The sequence below is a fragment of the Cloeon dipterum genome, chromosome 4 (assembly GCF_949628265.1).
Source record: "Cloeon dipterum chromosome 4, ieCloDipt1.1, whole genome shotgun sequence".
Classification (NCBI taxonomy): domain Eukaryota; kingdom Metazoa; phylum Arthropoda; class Insecta; order Ephemeroptera; family Baetidae; genus Cloeon; species Cloeon dipterum.
The window spans coordinates 18632083-18653704 of NC_088789.1; the positions used below are offsets into that span (position 1 = coordinate 18632083).

Here is a 21622-nt window from a genome sequence, read left to right on the forward strand (position 1 = left end):
AAAACTGCGTCTTAGAAGCAGCATCTGACCAAAAGTTTTCTTTACACGTAGATTTGAATTATATTATTTGTTAGCAGGTTCACAGAAAAACATGAACTGCTGGTTAAGAAATATGTAAAAATTCAACATGACTAACGCTAAAACTATTTCATTTTGCCAAGTTATTCAATTCTAGTAAAATTATTCTCAATTTACTAGATGTCGCCAACAAATGTTGTTATTAATCTTGGTATACTTTTAAAGTTGCAAAATTATTCGATGAAAGATTTATCATAAGGTTTGAAATACACGCACTCATCTGAGAAGCATTCTAATCAACACTAACTATACGGCGAAAATTTAAAAATCTCCGAACATTTACATGTAAGCGCAAACATTATGGATCCTATTAGTTTTTGCAAGCAACCTAACTAGAATAACATGTTTCAGGTGGTTAATATTACACTCATCAGTGTCAATCTCCAGACAGAAAAGCGTATCATGCAATTCTTATAATTTCCCAAATAATGTAGAATGGTGCTGGAATTAATGTGAGAGATTGAAAGGAAAATATGGGCTTTAAGCAAGAACGCTTTTTATATTTTTTGCAAGTTACATAAATAATTAGACTTTTTAAGACAATTATCAGAACGCCAACACATACACAAAGTTGCAAATGAAACATTCAAGGCATTACGTTTAAGTAAAATAAAATTGAATTGTCATCGAGAAAATTAACCAAAACTTGATAATTCGCTTCTGAAAGTCAACTTTGAAAAATACACCTCCATTCTAGCTTTAAAATATCACAAACATCGGCCATGTGATGTTGCTGGGGCAAACACGCATGTTGCTTAGCAATAAATAAAACGAGATACGTCAAGCATCCCCGCTGAATGCTATAGGGAGTAGGGGGATTTAGGGTTCGACGAACCCAAACATTTTGCTCTGGAATAAATTGACTTGCCAAAGATTTGTGCCTGTGTGCCTCCCTGTGAGCATTTTGTGTTCTTGTGTTTTCAACTTTTTAATGTACGTTATACAGGGTGCATTGACCGTTGAATGAACACAAAACATATGCGACATACGACTAACAAAACATTTTTACGCTTCAAGAGAGGGACATTTGACCTCTCCAATCACGCAATGTTTAACTTTACAATGACGAAGGAAGAAGGGACGGTCACTTTTGTTAAAAATGCAAGATTTTTTGCACTTTTTATCCCTGTCCGAGGACCGGGAAGGGCGCGCACTGCACTAGCACGAATGCTGAAACTCGGGTCCCAATAACACCGCGAACGGATAACATGGGCGCGCCAGGCCGCACAGAGACCCAGCCCACTGAAGGGCCATTTGTACAAGATATTTTAATTTAGATGAACTGTTACACAAGCAAAACAACATGTTGATAAATTACAAATAAAAAACGGATGAACGTATGAGCTCATTCATGAAGTGCGTGAGTGCGATCGTGAACCTGCGCTTATTCAATATCGAGTTTTTGGGGGCAATGCCAGCAGCCCCGCTTCCAGCCAGCGTGAGTGTTTTTTCAGGGGCGTTAAACCTTGGGTCTAGAGACATGTATGTTTTCGCTCTCCAGTATAGTTTCGGAGAGTTTCTCAAGTTTAATTTCAAGTGATTTTCAAACAAGCACTACATACACTGTCTGATTAATTGAGTTTGCTTCCTTTCAATTGTTTGTATGCTCGAATATTTTTACTTTTGACTAGTTACCATCCCTACAGCATTTTGACGCTAGATGAGAAAAAACAAACGGTTCTGGCTGGAAAGACTGCGTTTTCTGTCTTTCGTTGTTGTAAATGATTCGTACCCAATTGTGAGCAAAAATGCCTTAGGGGAGAAGAGCAGGTAGAAATTAAACCGCAACATCCCTCAAGTTTTTATTGACAAGCATAAAATTGTATACAGAGAATCCTTGTTAATAAAAAGAATAATAATTTCTTTTATACCGTTGCACCTTCTAGCAAACCTTGGGGTGGATTTACTTTTAGCCATCTGAATTTTAATGCCACTATAAAAAACTGTCAGAACGGCACATCCCCCATGACATTTAGTTTTATTCACACTCGCACCTTCAATAAATGCATACCTTTTTGTGGTGGGGGTCTTGTTCTTCAACAAACTGCTTTATTCTCGCATTGTGGTGAGCTTCTTGGGGTCTCTAATATATCTAAATAAAAAACCCGAATTCCTTCAAACCCTTTCCCACGCTTTTATGATCAAAGGGGTGGGAACTGGGGAGAAAAGTGGGAAAATCTTAATTCCAGGGTATTTCGATAATTTTTGTAGAGCAGTGGCGTCTTTGATCAGGTGTTTTGCAGAATCAAATATCAAGCTCGTCAGTTAATAGCAAAATAGTGGCTTAGACGGGGGTATCAAAAGCAATTTGAATTTTGTTTTTAAGGCTGAGTATAGATGAAGCATTGAGCTGTACAGCAAACGCTACTTTTGATATATTTTTTTTAAATTTCGCAAAAATTGCATTCTTTGTCAATTCAGCATAGCCATGTAAAGGACTCGCTTCGCAATTTATTTGTTATAAATATGGTTTAATTTTGGACAAAAGTTGATCTTTGAAGGAACTGGAATATGATATGTTTGTACCTTTTGAAAGAATAAAATTATTAAAGAAAGAAATTTTCAACTAAGACATTTCATTAAATTTGAATTTTCGTAACTCCACTCAGAGCTTAGCCATTACGTTACGTTTAATTTTTTAGCAGTTCCTGCATGATAGAACAAAACAATCCACATGTGTATGGAGTTGTTATGAGTTCAACCAATGCTTCTCAGAGTGCATAATTTCTTGGCTAAAAAATCTGAAAAATTGTTGAAATTTTCTACAGGCTTTTTCTATTTTTTCTTAATTATATGACATTTTTTTAGAAAATTCGGTTCATATAGCCATTATTTCAATTTATAGTTATTTTGTACATCCTTTTATTAGATAAAAAGAAAATTCAGAATTTTTTTATAATCACTAGAAAATCAATTAGAAAAAATAAAATTATCAACCTAAAAGGCCAAACTTGTGCTAGCCGAGAACATTTTTTTTTAATTTAATACACATTTTCCAAATATGGTTGTAACTTACACCTAAAGGGATATAAAATTGGAAAAAAATTGGAAAAAATATTGAAAATGTCACAGAAGGAGCCCTCTCGGTGCTGCACACGGAACTCGCAGCGCCTGGCCGAGGAGGTGGAGCTAAAACTGCTCAGAATGATTACTAGAGCAAGAGCACTGCAGCTGTTTTTGTTTGGAAAATCGCTGGGATGGAAATTCGCACATCATTTCCATTTTAACTAATATTTATTCAGCTGCGAGCTGCCACGACTTCAAACGGCAACCAAACTTATAGACAACACTGTAGCAGGCAGGTAAATTAATGATTTCTTCATTTTTAGCGTTGATTTGAAATATAAGGCAAATAATAATATAATTATTATCGAATCTCAATTTTGCTATCGTTAAAAGGTATTAATTTGAATGTTATAACACAGATCCGTGATGCACTCGTCGATCAAAATCTCGAACCTCAACAACAGCGAGGTGCTCTCGTACCCTTTGGTGATGATCAAGGGTCAGGTCATCGAGCCCTCAGGAAGGGCCAGCGGTGTGATTACCGCCAAAATGAGCACCAGCAACCACGACTGGCCCGTGGTGAATGGTAAATTTAAGATTCTTTTGTTGCTGGAGGAAGGAATGAACAACATTGAGCTGATCTTTGAGTCCGCTTCTGTTGATTTGGATCTGAAATTCGAACCTCAAGCGAGAAAATTTGTGGTTACCCCTGTTTACATTGTCTCTAGGTAAATAAATATTTATTTTCTTAACTCCTGCTGAAGAATTTATAATTCCAGTGGCCACGACGGAACCTTCCAGGGCCCTGAAGGCGTTGACTGCTCATTGGAAGCGGCCCTGGCGCGGATCAAACTCGGCGTTCAACTGTTACAGTCAGTCGTGGCTGAAAAGCTGTGGGAGCAAGGCCTGGGCAGACGCACCTTCAGCATCGACTGCGACCCCGTCGTCCACAGCAGCAGCCTGACGCTGGAGGAGGCGCAGAAAATGTCGCAGGACGAGCTGTGGTCCCACTACGGTCGAGATCTCGTCACGAAATGGGGCGCCGAAGAAGCTAGAAGCAGAAAATTCGTGGCTTTTCTCTCCTGCACTAGATACGAAGGGGCTGAACAGAGTCAAGGGTTGATGCACGATGACATCCTTGCCCTTACGAAAGGTCACGCTGCCCTAGGAGGAGGTGGCCTCGCTATTTTTGGCACCGGGTGTCTCCACACTTGGCCCAGACACCTGGAAGATGTGAACCTTTGCTTTGGGGACACAACAGAAGTTGATCAACAGCTTCTAATGGATGACAGTGGCTACAGGTACTGAAAGGATCATGAAAGATTTGTACTGAACGGTGTTAAAGCAGTTCTTGAATTTAAGCTTATTAATTTTACCTACATTGACTGAGACAAGTATTCATAGTAAAAAAAACATTTAAAATGAACGCACTATTTTGGCAAAACTTAACGTAAGTCCTAAATTTAAAAAAAACTATATTTAAAACACAACTAATAAAATAATTCATATTCTTTTAATAACGAATAATATTTATGTTTTAACAAATAAAATTTTAATATATGGTGTTATAATTATTAAACTTAAATTTTAATTCTTATATTGTGTATTATTTTGTTGTTTAGAGGTACCTATGGTGGATGTTACTCAACAACGCTTGGAGCCGTTCTGCACGAGCTCTGTCACACTTTCGATCTCGGCCACACCAAAAAAGGCATCATGGGCCGCGGCTTCGATCGAATGGACCTGATTTTCAGTCCTGACGAGACTCAAGACACAGCAATAACTCCTCCGGCTCATCACGTGGTCGACTTCACGGTAAATCTCAAAGTGGACTGCATCACCAACGTGGAGCCCAAAATCGAGCAGAAGCAGATGTTTGGCCTGAAGAAGTCCCGCAGCAGCTCCAACAACCTACTGCTGATGGACTGCAGGGACCAAATCTACTTTACGCAAAGTTGTGCTTACATCCTGGCATTCCACAAGTATAAAAACTAATAATTATGTCTTAAAAGATCAAACTAATTTTTCAAATCTTCAGATGGATGATTGACGAGAAGATGTCCAAAACTGGTGTCATTTCTTTTGACTCAGAAAGGTATTTAAATAAATTCATCTTACGAGTGTATATTAAGATTACAATTTCCTCTTTTAGCTGGACTCTGAAATCCTCCCTTGGACTGAAAGTAATTGAGATAAGAGAGGGTGACGCCCAACTGGTATGTAACTTCTGGACATTCAGCCAAAGTAGGCTTCTCTTTGTAGTTCCTCGGTCGAATATTCCTGACAAAACCAAACCTCCTTTGATGCTTTTCACGCAAGATATTGGTGGAAATATTTTCAAATCAAATTTGTCCCTGTAATCTGGTCTCGGCTCCCATGCTTAATACTCGTATTTTAACCTCAGCAAATTAGTCGAAAAGGTTTTAAAGCTGGCAGCTTCTTGCTTTAAAAAGCAGCTGATGTGATATCCGTATATTGCAACGTGTGATGAAAAAGTTATTTATGGAACAAAGATGTACTCCAAGTAGCTTTTAGCACGACTTTGATCTCTCTTTCTTCTTTCCGTTGAATTATTTAAGCTTCCAGTAAATGACAATGAGCATTGTTTTTATTGAAGCACAAACCTAGCAACAGTGTGGAACTATTTACAGGAAATCCATATCAAGTTGTAATCGTGTTTTCAAAATACGCAGCACAAACAATATGCCAAAATAAATATATCCATGAGGACAAAAAATGTTTAAAACTTTATTTCTGAAACTTTACGGGAAATGTGATATCAGTTTTTTGCAAATTCTCTTCGATCCATTTGTCAGCGCGTTGGTTGAGCTCTTCGTCAAATTCAGCGTGCCAGTCGCCAACTTTTCCTGCAAATAGACAAACAATTGGTTTTTTGTGTTACCTATATATTTGGCATTATTACCTCTGCGGATAAACGCTGGCTCTCCACTGTTCAGCATTCCTACCTCCCTGACAATGTCGTAATTGACTGCTGAATTGTTGCGGAAATTTCTGATGTCCAAGTGATCTGCCAGGCCTTCAATCTGCTCCTCCGACAGTGTCTTTCCGAGGAATGATGTCATGCTTCGAATCGTACTAGTCAAACTCTGGTTTTTAGAGGGAATATATGTTTTGAACTTATTGCTATTGTTTTGTACAAATTTATTTTACCATGTTCATGTCTTCGTAAAACTGGAAAAGCAAATTTGGGTGGTGCCGCCTGCTCCAGCCTTCTTCAATGTGAGACCAGTAAGGCGTCCATGGGTCTGAATATTTTTATTACTATTAATCTGCTATTTTTTTTGTAAAATTCATCGTACGTAGGTTTCGCTCAAAGTAATCCCAGTATTTTTTGAAGTCACCTGTGTATCCCTGAGTTTTGATCAGTCTGTTGAGGTGGTAAAAAGAGACGGCGACGTCTTTCGGATTGCGAGCCACATACACAACCTGGTTAAATTTAGAAAACTGGCTAGGTGCTCATCATTGTATATTATTTAATGTTATTTGCGTAAGAGGAAAAGTTCGTTTCTATTTTTATCCTCTTCCTCCCCTGCTGTGACTTCATTATTTTTCTCTCATACGCATTTGGAAAAAAATACCTACCTTGCAGGTATCAAGTAAATGGGGCGGCAGCAGGCTGAACGGCAAGTGCGTCTTTATAAAGCGCCGGCCCTTGTGCTCCTCCAGAGCCAGATACGCCGGTTGGCTAATGATCTCCACTAGCTCTTGCTTGTAAGGGTCTCCTTCGTTCAAGGCTTTTATCTCTGCCTTAACCTCTTCGTGGACGAAAATATTAAACCTGCGGAGCAAACATTTTCAGAGAGGATGACGGTCTCAACGTCATGTTTTTATATGAATAGCAGTCAGCACAAATATTAGGAGAATCACGTACTCACTCTAAAAAGGGGAACCGTTCAACCTGAGGAATCTTATTGGCCGTTTCGTAATCCAGGTCATTCGCCACCAGCCACACTAACTCCTGAGTCCAAGTAGTGCCTTTTCAATCAAATAAATATCATTACATCGCAGCAGTCTTTTTTTCACTCAAAATTTAAATGTAAATTATAGGAAAATATAAACAAAAAATACCTGATCTTGGATATGTGACAACCCAAATATCATCTGGACGCAATTTAAAGTTGTAGAAATGAGCAGCATGCTCCTGATACTTGGCAGGAAGAAACCATTTCTTGGGGCCAATCTGGAGGAAATGAAATATTTATTATTTGGATCGATCGTGTTTTCAACTGAATATTTACTCAACACCAGGAACAGCAGTGCTAGGCTGTTTTAATTAACACGGCAGGCACACAACTTTGTCTTAAATTCCAATTAAGAAGCGCGCTTGCTTAGTCGGTCAGCCAGACCGAAATACATTCTACAGCAGCAAGCGATTGGCAATTAAAACAAAACGGCAGTCACGTGTGCCCGCCGCTTGTCACTTCCAGCACCCGGTCAAATTGATTTGCCGATCACCCGGATAAGCCAAATAAATTTAGCCTGGCCCCTTTGATTGTTTCATGCGGCTAAACACGCGTGTAGTCCGAAAATAGCTCGCCTACCTGGACAAAGCCAGTGCGCTCTCCAGTGAAGTCGGACAGCAGTTGGGCGTTTATTTCGGGATCCACGGGCTTCACCTCAAAGGGCAGGTTGGCGTTCGCTTCCATTCTGACGGGCCGAGTGCTGCGTGAAAATGCTCGCTCCTCGGAGCTCTAGAGGTGTCTGCTCTTCTGGAAGGCGCAAAGACACGGCCGCGAGGTATTAAAGAATTTCGGTGAAAGCAGCAGCCGCGGAGGAGGGCAGCTCATTGTGCCAGCCTGACACATCACTTTTGGTGCCAGGCCTCTTTTCGGCACCTTTGCACGACACGTTTCTATGACGGACTCGCCTTCTCAAGCTGTTGTTTTTACTCATTGACATTCATGTCTATTAATTCCGTGCCTATAGCATCAAACACATTGATATATGCACCAAATAACCACGAGTTGGGACTGAGAAATGCATTTCAATCTGTTTAAAACCTCTATAAATCCAATTCAAACTAAATCAAAAATTTGGTTTATTTAGGAAATACCAATAAAATTATTTTCCCATTACATGATTTTTGTGTATTTTCGATTTTGTTTTCAATCAGCTGTCCACTGGCTATAGTGGAATGACAGATATTCCAACGTAATTAAAAAATAAATTACTTGTTTGAATCTAACTAATTTTTTTAAGAGCTCGCGTCTATAATATGAACCTAACAACGCGATGTTCTGCTTATTTCTTGTCAAATTGGCTAGAAATACCCGTTTATATGGACTCTCAGCCCGTCTTGACCTATTAAAAGAGACCAACACGAACTCTACAAAATATCCCTTATGCAGAAATACCGTCAAAATTCCCAATCCAAGTCGTCATTTCTTAAAATTAAATACGTTTAGATGATGAGAAATACCACTGAAACAAACAGTCATGAAGATATTTTAGGATCACAATTCTTCTGATTTGTGTGTTTGTATTTATTTAGCATTAAATTAAATGATCATAATGTGAATCGCAAGAACAAGCATCTCTGCAGAACACGTGCTTGCATATTTTTTCCATTCATCAGTTATCTAGCAGACTCCTTTTGAAAACCATTGGGGGGTATATGTATTGCGAAAATTTATTTTTATACCTGCTACAATAGCATTGGGGTATTACAGATGTGGTGCGATGGCGGATTGTTGCACACTGTCGCAGCTTCTATAGGGGATGAGGAATGACAGAGTTATCGATTCCTCCCGCCTTAGCATGTTTATATTTATAGCTTATTGCAGTCCCTGGATAATTTTCTAATTAGTTTCAACTTTTCCTTCTCAGAAATCTGATATTCAGATTCATAGAAGTAAAAAAGTTTAAAAATTTATGATTATTAAGAGCGTATATTTCTCAAAACAGCGTATTTATTTCATCAGGTATACGCAATTTCGCGTCTATTTTTAGAAATAATGAAAGATAAAATGGAAACGTAAAATAAAGTAAAATATGTGACACGAGGAGTTCACGGCGTAGTTAAACCTTTGCTGGCGTGCACATCACACACTTGTTGCCATGGCGAGCGCACAATATTTGGACGCTGATTGTGTAAAGCAAAGCGTAAAATGAATGCCTGCTAAATTAAACCCAGGTAGTAGGCGTGTATAAATGTAATTCAATATCAATTTGCCACGCTTTCAAATGACGGATCTTGCTACGGTTTCTCTTCCTGTTTCTTTGGTTATTCATGAAAAGACACAAAATTTGTTACATTCTGCTACACGTATTTTTTATTTATCCTTTAAAAGTTCCATCTAGTAAATGTCTACAGTCAAAAAGTTAAATTTATTTTCTTTCGAGTACAGACCATTGGCGTCAGTGTCTGCAACACCACGTTTCTCAAATCGCCAGACTAATAATAAACAAAATTCAGATAGAAGGTATATACGGTAATACACAGTTCGTAATTACATATCAAATTTAGCAAAGTTGCTTAATGATCTTGCACATTACAGAAAGGTACATATTTAGATAATATATGATATATATATTTTTTGTTCGTTTTAATAATATGAATACACATGAATCGATATTTCAAGTAGAACGCGAAACAACAAACTTAATCATGTTTAAATAAGTTTGTTGTGTGACGCCAAAATATTTTTAGAAACTAAGATGATTAAATAGTGATGCATATTTAAACGTAAAATTAGTTAATGGCCATCGGTTGAGATAAACAGCAAAGTGATTATTTATTTTATAATATGGGCATAACCACTTATAAGTTTGTGAAATCTGGACCTAAAATATAGTACGAGGGGAAATTACGGCACTCTATGACTATGAGAGTTAAAACTAGATTGATGATTCTGCTCAAAGATATTTGAAGCCAATGTGTAATATAACAAAGGCAACAAATGGCTCCAATAAAGCTAAACTCTAAATGAATACACATCCATTTCGCTAACACTATACAATACGTTACCTGCAGTGTTTACATTCAATCGTTATATGTCACTTCAGCACTAAAGGCCGCTTTTTCTGGTTCGCCCCCTTACGAAGAACAATGAGTTCACACCGAAAAGCTAACAATCAATAATATTCAGCAAATTCGAGCTGCGATCAACACAAAAATCTTACAGCCATTCCTTCAACAGTAGCGTTTGATTAAGTAGCCAACACATGCCTACGGAATACGCATGCAAACACTTGATAGAATAGTTTTAATGTTATCTGGCGCATATTGTATGCAAATACCTAAAGCAATCAAAGCGCAATTAGCTTCAATAAACAAACCAAAAATTACACTCTTGTCTGAGGATCATCTCCTGTCGACTGGAAGAGAGGTTTGGTTGGAAAACGCAATCATATTTGGTCAGAAAATTATACAACTTGGGCCTAGTATAACTTTCACGAACCAAATAATATAACAAAAACAGCATATTTCGAGGAGAAAAAAATTTGCGATGCAGCGAAACGCGGCGTGGATTTAATTTTCTTGCCCCCAGTTTGATTTTACTGCGCAGTCTTCTTTTTGATGGGATCCAATGGAGCGTACTTGTTGGGGCCCAGGGTGCTCTTCAGGTTGTTGTTCTGGCCAGCCTCGTCCTGCTGGTCGGGACAGTGGCTGACGCACACGGACGGCCGGTCGCTGCCGCCTTGCAGCATCTCGTCGATGCTCGGACGCCGCCACGAGGGCGGAGGACTGCCGCGGGGCGGCCACTCCATCTAGAACATGACGAAAATATGGATTCAAATTTCCCCCAAAGCAATTGGAGTTCCTTCATATGGGAATATAAATCGGGAAAATATTTTCTGAAATATAGTAATTTATACAAATTACGAAAAATTATTTAATATTTTTATGGGAAAGTATTGCAAAAATTAATATTTTTTAAATTTAACTGAATGGTTCAAAGTTCAAATGGGGTGAGTGCGGTTTTAAATTATCTTTTTTTTTATTTTTAAGGAAAAGAGACTCACCGACGCAACCCGCCTGTCTGCTATGGGTGGCAGAATGTGGGGTTTCTTTCTATTCTGTCCACCCTGTGAGATGCTAATGGCAGATGACGGCGGCACCAGCTCATGGGCACTCGGCGGTGCCAATAGCTCTGCACCCGCCTGCTTCTGCTTCATCCCGCCAGTCTCTGAAAACACATCCATATACCCCTTATTTAGCAAGACAAGAAACTGTGGCGATAAAAGTTACAAAATTAATCCTGTTAACAATAATATTTTCCCTGCAATTTAAATTTATCGATATTAACCCTTTAAATTCTGTAAACATCAACTGAAAATTTATCTTTAATAAATCCACCATGAATCAGTTTTAAAGTGATCTCTCTTTAACTGATTTAGACTATAATTTTTGAAAAAAGAATTAATCACTTAGACAAAGGTAAAATTCGTAAAAAGTTAATTTTGCTGTAATCCGTTGATCGTACAACGAAGCTGGAGAAAAATGATCTTTAATCTCAACTATTTTACTATCATATTTTATTAAAAAACACCGCTGTCCAAAGACTATTTTTTATGATCATAAAGGTCAAAATTTTGTCCAAAATGTGGCAGGAATCCCGAAGCTTCAGATCATATCGTATTCGGCAAATTAAACGGGTAGCTATTTCAAGAAAATTCTAGGTAAATTTTTTCTTCATTTCTAATCTAAATACAGGCTCACATGATTTTTTAGTTCTATTACACTCCAAAAAACTGCGCAGAATTTGAAAGTCCCATGAATGAGGTGAATTGACGCATTAGCATTACCTAGAAGAACAATTCTCATTGTCAATTCCCCACAGGTTGTCGCGTTTGAAAAGGCAGTGGTTGCATGATGCAGTTTCCCAATCAACAAATCCTATCGTCTGGGTTTTATTTAGCTCGGGCACATGTTTTGTTCGCTCCTACTTGCACGCGCCGATTAACTCTGGCGGGTGGTTAATTCAACCCGATGAGTGAGCAGGTCACAAAGCGCGAGTTTATTAACCAAAACAATGGCAACTATCCCTCAGCAGTGGTGGCTGAACTGAAATTGCATCTCGCCGTGGGATCAAGCAACGAAACACGTGCACACACGGTCTCGTGTGCGCAATCACGACAGTTCGTGTCTCCTGGCAATCGAATGAAATTGGACCTTTTTTTATCTCTGGACAAGACAGACGCCGGGTTTTTTGCTCCATTGAAAGCTATTTGCCTCATCTGGATTATTTTATTCTGAATTCGATGTCAATACATAATAAACACCAACTTTATCAGACCATCGGATACTAGCAATTGTGTTTGACAAAAATATATTTAAGATAATGCTTAATTGAAATCCCGGTTATATTTTCCTCGAAGCTAAGTTCTTTATTCAATTCAACATAAAGAAATGACCTCGTTAGGATTTTTAGATAAATCATAAAAGATGTTAAAAAGGCTAGCGAGGTAGCGAGTGATAATTTTTTCCAAGATTTTGGGCAGTTTGGGTAATAATTCACTAAGTTTGTCAATGAGGAAAAATAACTTGATTGGAAGCATTAATATTCTCCCGGCACATTTTTCAATTAGTTAAACAGTGGAAAAATTTTATTTTTTATAGCTTCTTTTTCCAATTTGAAAATTGTAAGTCGTATTAGCTACTAATCAATGATTGTGGATTTTACTTGAAAACTTGAAAAATATATTTTTCAATGATTTGGGATCGCTTAAGACAAAAAACTTCAGTGTTTAACAAGGTTGATAATTTTTCCGTAATATGTACACAGTTGCTGGCTCAAATTTTTGTAGCTCTGTTGTAGAAAAAATGAGCCAGTTTTTAATGCACTCAGCGCATAAATTTGTGAAGTCTAGAGAGTTTGAATGTTAAACGATTCTGAAATATAGCACCTCAAACCCCTTGCTCGAATACAATTTGGATCAAAACAGCAAGATCCACCAAACACAAATAAAATAAACCCTTTTTTAAATATATTTTATGACTTTCTCATAGTTTCTCAAAAATAAATTGTGTAATTCAGCTACAATTTCATCAACGCACTGGACACACCCTTTATAGCTTCGGCGAAATTGAGCTGTCTCCTATGTGTTGGTAATTGTTGCTAATTGTGGGAAGTTCACATGTTTTGCCCGCTGGCAACGGGCAAAAACAGTCGCGACTGGACGCCATCAATCACAAAACGGTGTGCCTGTAACAAAGCAGCACTACTTTCTCCTCTTTTTGTGCGTCGCACGGATGAAATTGATGGAGATCCCGACAAGTCCTTGACGCCACCTCTCGAGTTAAGTGCGCTTTCTATCATCGTATACCCGCGGCGCCTGCTGCACGCAAATAAAAATGAATAGGCTGCATTTATGAGCGATGTAGGCTATAAAAACTTCTCCGATCGGAAACAGCCTGGAAGTGCCAAGCGCATCAATTTTTATAAACGCCGCTGAAAGGCTGGGTCACTAAAGAAAAAATGCATTCTTCCTAGAAGGAGCTCGTTCTGCCCTTCGAAGTTTCAGTTTGGCTGGGCGAGTATTGCATCGATTGGATGAAACAACAACAAATCCATTAAATTAATAGAGCGGATCAATTGGGAAAGGTCGATGAATGAGGAGGACAAAGCACAAACGAGTGTTTAGATCGTTATTGTGCGTAAAGAAGCTCTATGGTCACTGCGAAAGCGCTGGTCACGTGGCGGTTTTCGCGCGCCATACCGCGTGCCGAAATAAATCAAACAACGTTAGTGAAACTTAGCGGTGACAAGTCAAACAATGGCCTCTTTTCTCTTTCTCTGCTCGTAATAAAGGCAAATTTTATATTGCTACGAAGAAATTATTGACGTAGTTAAATTTTATTTTTTGTTCTGATAAAGAATGAAAATCTTATTTTAGGCATCAACAAAAAATCTTATCTAATGGTTCAGTTTTGCGCCTCTGATTGGCTTAAACAGTAACAAAATGAACAGGAAACTTCGTAAATGTAATGACTTTGGGCATGTGAGTAATTACATCCATAAATGGACTAGCAAGTAAGGTTGCCAAAAAAATGTATATATGTCATGCAAAAAGATTATTTTCTAATTTGCTTTGCTATTTTCGGCAGTTAATGTTTATAACTTTTATCGATTTGAATTAGATCAAACGCATGATATGCACAAAACTCTAAACTTTAATTGCAATATTTAGCGAGCCAAACCTTAAATTAAATTGGCAGAAGTAAAAGTACGACTGTTAGTAAAACTTAAAACGAATCACTGTTTTTTATACGGCATATTTTACTTTTTGGTTGAAATCTTTTTACAGCTTTGTGCCCTTAATAGAGGTTAACTCTTTTCCTTTTTTTATGCAACGGTAATTTTTTTCTGATTTTGCCGTATCATTCCTCTAAAGAACAAAACTTTTCGCACGTAAATACCAGACATTACATTCACGCCTATCGCGGCATGTCGTGCGGCGAGGTGTCCGCGTTTCTGGTTCATTCAGACTGCGGAATGTCATACAAACACGATCAAAATGAAAAAAAATCGATTTGCTCACGTTCACATTACGAGCAAGTGGCACGCATTCCTGCGATCAACACGGCGGTAAAAAACGCACCACTGACGGAGGCAAATATTTGCGATAATTTGCCAGCCGGCGGCTGCGGTACGCGGGGGTGGTTGGCCGTGGGCCGTGGCCAGGAGTGTGTGTTTGCAACCTTTGTTGCCAAGGTGACAGCCTTGGCCTTTGCACCGCTCTTAAAATTCAGTAGCTCGCATAAAATCGAATGCTAATGAGCTGAACAAAGCCAGCCGGCAGCAGCGTCGGCAATTTCCTTCTGAACAAACACACACCGCACATGGATGTATTTGGGCGCGGTGTGCGTGCCGCCCGCGCGTGGCAGGGTTGATTATGCCGCGCATGAGGCACGCGTGGTGATATCAATATGTTCGCGAGAGCAACCAGCCCAAGGGTCGTCATCGTGTCTATTTCGGGGGCAATTTCTTTGCTCAGCGAACCTCAAAGCAGCCAACGCACCTTGATTTGCATGCGATCATGCCGCTGCCTACGCTTCGCCCTTCTTTTGCATATTTATCATTGATTGGCGCGAGGTAAAAGCTTTATCGCAAATGGCAAAACGTAGTTTTATCAATAAGCCATGAAAATTAAATAAAATTAGGTTGAAAATTAATTAATTTTTGAAATCAGAAAACATAAAGTGATGCAGATGACTGAGACCATTTTATGAAGTTTAATTTATCCTGTATAGGACAAAAACATAGAATAAAAAATATTTTTTAAGTTTTGTGACTTGCTTTGATTAGTTTTAAAATGCGGTAAACATATTTCGATGTCATTGCTGTAATAGCAATTCTGATAAGTACGCCAAGATACAATGCAATGATTTATAAACCATTCAAATTAGCTAAATATTCGTGCGTAAGTGCGCTTTTTCAGAATACTTGCACGTTCTTGCTATCTTAAAGCTATTTTTCAGCTCAAAATAATTTTGGTTTAATTTTGGAAGAGCTTATATGATATTTGTCTTAATTGGAAGGAAAAAATAAATTAAGACAACTGTACAGCTGCATTGTATTGTTTTGATATATCAGCACCTTTAAATATCAACAAAAAATACTCTGAATTTAATTGTAGATGGAAAAACGTAGTTGGTCATATTTAGTAATACGTTGGTTTTTTAATGATATCTTACGATTTTTAAAATATAGTCTAGTAGAAGCATACTGATTTTTTATGAATTCATTTAGGCAGAGCTACATTTTATTTTAATTGAAATATTTTGGCAACCTCGAGCGCTTTTCTTGCCTTTGTTGCCATTATGCAACAATTTGTAAATCTGTTCATCTCAGATCTGTGGATTTATCATGATGAGTGTGATCAATATAGGCTTTGCAATTTTCTAGTTGTCAATTTTTAATTCTACAAAATTAAAAATACATCTTCTTAGATTTCTAAAATAGCTTCACAATTTGTTATCTTGAAGTTTTCTACATCTGAAACATTAATTAAAACAATCCCGTAGGATTCAGATTAGAATTCCTAAGAAGCTTTTTAATCGTTTTCTAGTTTCACATTACCTTTTTTCTGAGTAAATCGAAAGATTAAAATACTTGCTATGAAGTAATTTATTTTGAATGTGTATTTTTTAAAGTAGATCTTTTAAATCACATTTTAAAAATAATTCGTTTGGAAAAAAGTTAAAAACGGATAGTGAAAATATAGAATATTTTAAAGTAGTGGCTTTGTGAATATCCAAGAGTGAAAAATTATTTTCGGAGTTGTCTGAAACCACCTGTCAAGAGGGTGAAACAAAGAGACCATCCGGAGGGAGCGAAATAAAGAAAAAGTGATAATTGTGGGCCGGCGGACTCACCTTTGCCAGAGTCGGCGCTGGTTGCGTCCGGTAGCGACACGGCGGCGCTGCCCTGTGAGCTGCCTGACGCGCAATGAGACTAGTCCGCGAGCTGTCCTCGGCGCGAGCGGCTTTGCCCCGGCCAGGTCGCCATGGCTACGGGGACGGAGGCAAATTAGCTTCGACAACAACAACCCCCAGCCGCCCACGAGCCACTGCGTTGAAGCCCTAGCGCGCCACGCGGCTGCCTGTGTGCGAGCAAGTCGGCAAACCGACTTTTGGGGCTTCGTCCGCCGAACCTCACCACCGCACTAACACGTGATCGCCGAGTGACTTTGACGATGCGTGCAGATAGATTACCAAAGCACATTGCACCTCTTGACTTGACTTGCCGCCGCTGCCGAGTGCTCAGTGCGCCCCAATTGGGTTGCATGTTGTTTTCTGCATTAATTACCGCTTATATCCTGATTTGTCGAGCAACCAGTCACCAGAAGTAATTAATCATTATGTCAACAAAAAATAATTATAATAGTACATAATGCATGTATTTACTTATTAAATATATTAGCATTGTTGAAAAGAACTTCCATGATCGTATCAGAAACAATTTTTTGATATTTTAATTCTAAAATTTGGCCTTCTCAAAAAACTTTTGTAGTCTTCTAATACTATTCTAAAAATAAAAGGCTCCTTAACAAAATCGAATTTCACTATCTTATTGATTTGGATCGATGTTGGGAAGAATTCCTGGAATTGTGAAATGAAGCACGTGACACAAATACTTTAACAATTGTTATATTCCATACACACATTCACATGTATTGTATATTAATGCGATCGATTAGAAACATATTGTCAGCAAGAATGTGTTGTTCGCGAGAACGACACACTTTCAGTGAGTATTTGGTTATTTTATTTGTCTCTCTGTGCTTCGCCCTATTTGGCTGTAATAGAGCGAAACAGGCACCTGAATTATTTGATTGTTTATTAGTATAAGTGTAGAATAGGTGAATATTTAAGTACAGATTTTTACGAATGATACATACATTTGGTACAGATAAATACACTATAGTAATACAATGATCAAGTAATTCTAGTGAATGTCCAAGACAATTTTTCAGATCCTGAAAGAACTGCATAGCTTTTCCTGATCTATAACGCGAACGGAACTATTTTTAATCCAACTGATTAACATCTACAACATGTATGTTAATATACGCGTGGAATTTTGTTCGTATTATAATAACCGATCTCCAACTCAGAATTTCCTGCCGCGCGGTATTTGAACACCTTTTTGTGAATCTGTGTTTTGTGCTTAAGACGCCTGCTCACCAGATAGCTATGCAAGCCCGCGGAGCCGGAGTGGCAAAACGGTTGCCTACGATATCCATGGGTTAAGAACAAAGCAAAAGAAGAACAAGCTAGAAGCAGTGCACGAATCCATTAACGAGTGGTTGTCCATTTAAAGCTAAGTTTAGCATTATACAACGTGACTGTACGTAATTTATTGCCTAGCTACACACACCAATTAGTTGAGGATATACGCACAAGCAGTTTGATAACACGCGAGTATTTAAGCGATTATTCTTCGGTCACTTTCGAGTCCTTCGAATGTAATATATTTTGTGGTCACGTCCGATGTCGATCATGAATGAAAAGACTCTTGTTTGAGCACCTCCTCACAGTCTCTTATGTTTGCGTAACAATTTTTTTGATTAGAAACAGATTACCAGTCACTCAGACGCACATATAACATAACCAATCCGCAATATTTTATTGGAATATGGGAGATCGATGGAAATTTTTGCTCACGCAAATCTCACTGGAATGCAAATTGAATTGTGCGAAAAGTAATCATCGGAATTCACTGACATCATCAATAAAATTTCCGTTCCTCCAGTGGATTTTAAAATTTTTTGTTAATATTGGTCGACGCTTCTTATTGTTCCGAGTTGCGTTTATTGTCAAAACTCGACTTTTGAAACTCTATCTTGCACGAAAAGCTGAGTTGAGGAAAAATGAACCCTTTCCCGACCCAATTAAATTTAAATTCTTGATTTCCTGGACATCTAAGTACATCTAACACTTTACAGAGACCCTCACGCTGGCCGAGCATAACACGTAAACGCATCCATCCCGCGGCACACGCGCCACTCTCACTTTGTGCGTGTACATTAAAATCCAATTAACTTGGACTTTCAGGCCAAGTGCGTGTGTCGTGTGTACGCCGAGTGAAGCGTGAAAATAAAGCAATCAAAAGAGCCATGCGTATATGGTCACTGAGTTTTCATCCCTTCTTTACCAGTCGACCACGAGCAAACGCACACGAGCGGCCAAGCACACAAACACCCAACGATGACGCACACAAATATTGTCATGACAGCATGACGTTGAATCCTTTCATGACCCGCTAACGGAGTGCATTTCCTAGGAGACAAAGCAGACGCGTAGTGCACTATACTCTAACATTTAAATATTCTCCAACTGAGGCTAAATTTTCTTCACGGTATAAAATTTATTCGCACTCTGTTCAACGTTTTATAAATTAAATACTTTTCGTGGAATTTAAATATAAATCAAATAACTGGTGAAAATACATTGGTTCTTTACAAAATGAAATAGTGAATTCCAAAAATAAAAAGGACTGGTTGGATTCTAATAAAATTTTGGTGCTGATATGGAAACTCTTGGGATTCTATGTTTCAATTGGTGGTGGATTTCTTTTATTTGTGTTGCTTGTCGTAATGTGAACCAAATTCCACGGTCAATTTTTTAAATGGCAATTTTTAGATTTAGATATCTACCGGCAGTTAATATAAAATTGATTTTTAAAATTATTGTTCAATTTAGTAAAGTTTTGGTTTGTAGACACTGTTAAATGAGAAAAATCGATTGATGGGTCTCTTTTTACATTGATTAAATTAGCATTATGATATTTTTGCTTGATTTTCTCTGCCTCTTGCTCATAAAATTGTAACAAATTTATTCAGAACCAGCTTTTTAAAAAGGCCCCAATTATGTTCTGATTTTTTGTAATCCCTGCCATAGTTAACCAAAGCTGAAAGTCTTTTTCACAAACAGACATGTGTTCACACCTACCACATCTTCCACTTTTTAATTTAGAAATACAAATAGTGTCACTAAACTGTGACGAACATCTGTATTTGTATCAACTGTGATTCACTTATTGTATTTTAAAATTTCCGGAACTGTTATAAAATAAAACTGTAACTCTATGACGTGAAGCTTACCAATGTAGAATTGTGAATGCCTGTTTTTAATATTTTTCGATTTGAATATTTTGCTACACACTTGCGTGTTAGAATTCCCGTGTATTATTCATTCAGTAAATTTTTATTAAATATTTCATGCCATTAATGAGCTATTAGCTATTTCCCAGCCAAGAGTTAAAATTAGAATTTTATATAGAAAAGAAAATGGGCCACATTGTTCAATTCTCCCCTTCAGATAGAGTCTACCTTTTAAAATTAATCATGATTCAACTAAACTGGTCTGAAAGCAATGCCCAAATTAAATCTCATACCTAATTTTATTCCTTCAGAGATCCAAATCTCGTGAACGCCGTTCAATGAAAATAGAAAATTCCCTAGTTGAGGACAATCAATTCACCACAAAATAAAACGTAGCATCCTAAGAGTTTCCTTGCGATAAATGACTCAAACGGTAGGCAACGTATCAATTAATTATTAACACTTCAACAACAGCAGCCAGAGATTACTGGATTGCTCAACATGCAACAGCGAAAGCGCACACAAACCGATAAAGCACTCTAAAATCGATACAAAAACCACTTGGGCCAAAGCGAGTGCGTTATAGAAATATGTTCGGATTCTGCGGTTGATTCGCGCGCGCGTCCATCGAGAGATCCTGCCCGCCGGGTCGGGGGGCAGACAATGAGAGGGTGACGAGCGAGTCAAACGAGCCACTCGCCGAACGAACTCCGACTCGCGGCCACCGGCTGCACAAGGCCCAGCAGTGCGGGCTGATTGTGTTTCCCCGTCGGCCCAGAAAGTCACACGTGAGTGCCGTAAGTCGAGTTGGCGTTGACGCCGTGCTCGGCCGAGTCTTGCTGCGGGGTGATGGCTTTTCTCAGCCGCTGCCACGACACAAAAACAAACGCCGAATTAACCAAAAAGCCTTTCCCCCATGCCTGGAGTGGGGTGGGGGTGGGGGTGCGCTCAGATTTTTGCTGATAAGTATAGGGTTGGAAATTTTAGATGTTTATTTTTTGACACAAAAAACTAACGACAATTTTGCCAAAATTTTTACACATATTGGGGTTACGATTATTTTAAATTATTTTGAGTGTCTGAAATTCGCTCAGAGATTTAAAAAAAAAAGTTTTAAACAAAGACTAAACGAAATAACATATAAAAATTTACAAAACCAGGAAGTAATAGTTAATTTTAATGCTCATTTTGCAACTAAAAGTAAATGTGACGCACAGAAGAAATATCTCGTCTTGAATTCCCAACCCGACACTGGTCAGATTTGCTGCTGTCATCTCGCTCAAATTGGGACTGTGCGCGCGTCAGGGAACAGATTATAATAATCGCATCACAAAAGGACGAGAGCAGGTTAATGGATTTTTCTCAGTGTGCAACGGGGCTGTGTTATATTACCTGCTTTAATGTGCCCGGCGTTGAGGCCAAAAAATAAAGGATGTAGGCGGGAATGCACACCAGGGAGGAAGCTGTCAGGATCCAGCCAACAGTTATGGACCAAGGAGGGTACTCGTAATCTCCGCTCTTCAAGTCCTCGTAACCGACCAATGAGAAAATGAAGATCGCCTGAAATTATATTGCTTAATAGCATTTATTAATATAAAGGGTTATCACACTCACTAAGATAAAAACAGGGCTGATGCAGTTCCAACACAGCCTCCAAAATAGGCCGGGTCGAATGCCGATCATGAGCTGTATGTCAGAGGAAAATCTGTCGACTCCATAGAACCAGCAAACGCCGACGGCCTCAACAAACACCACGAACAAGATGGAGATTCCAGGTCCGTAGATGTTGAGCAGATTGACCAGATATTCACCACCCTGTTCAAAATAATTACAAAGCAATAAATGTCATTTCAACTTATAATTTCACGAGCCAAACGATAGTCATTTTGAAATAACTCGTATCAGGATTTGAAAAAAGAAGAAATTCGTTTTTAGTTTTGGGACCTTTGCATACATATTCTGTTAA

General features: G+C 38.4%; 4 protein-coding genes across 5 annotated transcripts in view; 1 reads left to right on the plus strand and 3 right to left on the minus strand.

Moving 5' to 3' along the window:
* The first annotated feature begins 1567 nt into the window (after positions 1-1567).
* Positions 1568-5611, plus strand: LOC135942776 (uncharacterized). Of its 2 annotated transcripts, none has more exons than XM_065489083.1 (6): positions 1568-3376; positions 3504-3812; positions 3864-4385; positions 4707-5066; positions 5123-5179; positions 5237-5611. In XM_065489083.1, the coding sequence occupies exons 2-6, from the start codon at positions 3511-3513 to the stop codon at positions 5442-5444; spliced, it is 1449 nt and encodes a 482-aa protein (XP_065345155.1). In that variant the 5' UTR covers positions 1568-3376; positions 3504-3510; the 3' UTR covers positions 5445-5611. The 2 variants fall into 2 exon arrangements, with proteins under 2 accessions (XP_065345155.1, XP_065345154.1); XM_065489082.1 differs by having other exon boundaries at positions 2872-3380.
* A 63-nt stretch (positions 5612-5674) lies between these two features.
* St4 (Sulfotransferase 4) lies at positions 5675-7824 on the minus strand. Its single transcript, XM_065489084.1, has 8 exons — positions 7647-7824; positions 7174-7285; positions 6981-7080; positions 6688-6883; positions 6405-6531; positions 6256-6350; positions 6008-6191; positions 5675-5951 (listed from the first exon to the last, which is right to left on the minus strand). The coding sequence occupies exons 1-8, from the start codon at positions 7749-7751 to the stop codon at positions 5833-5835; spliced, it is 1038 nt and encodes a 345-aa protein (XP_065345156.1). The 5' UTR covers positions 7752-7824; the 3' UTR covers positions 5675-5832.
* A 1526-nt stretch (positions 7825-9350) lies between these two features.
* Positions 9351-16611, minus strand: LOC135943563 (uncharacterized). The gene is made up of 3 exons (XM_065490156.1): positions 16427-16611; positions 11071-11234; positions 9351-10815 (listed from the first exon to the last, which is right to left on the minus strand). The coding sequence occupies exons 2-3, from the start codon at positions 11221-11223 to the stop codon at positions 10603-10605; spliced, it is 366 nt and encodes a 121-aa protein (XP_065346228.1). The 5' UTR covers positions 11224-11234; positions 16427-16611; the 3' UTR covers positions 9351-10602.
* A 573-nt stretch (positions 16612-17184) lies between these two features.
* Positions 17185-21622, minus strand: part of SerT (Serotonin transporter) — a 36370-nt gene continuing 31932 nt past the window's right edge. Inside the window, exons 11-13 of the mRNA XM_065488370.1 lie at positions 21271-21471; positions 21049-21216; positions 17185-20522 (exon numbers count right to left, since the gene is read on the minus strand). Of these exons, the coding sequence (XP_065344442.1) occupies positions 20439-20522; positions 21049-21216; positions 21271-21471 (453 nt within the window). The 3' untranslated portion in view covers positions 17185-20438. The remainder of the gene's footprint in view (positions 20523-21048; positions 21217-21270; positions 21472-21622) is intronic.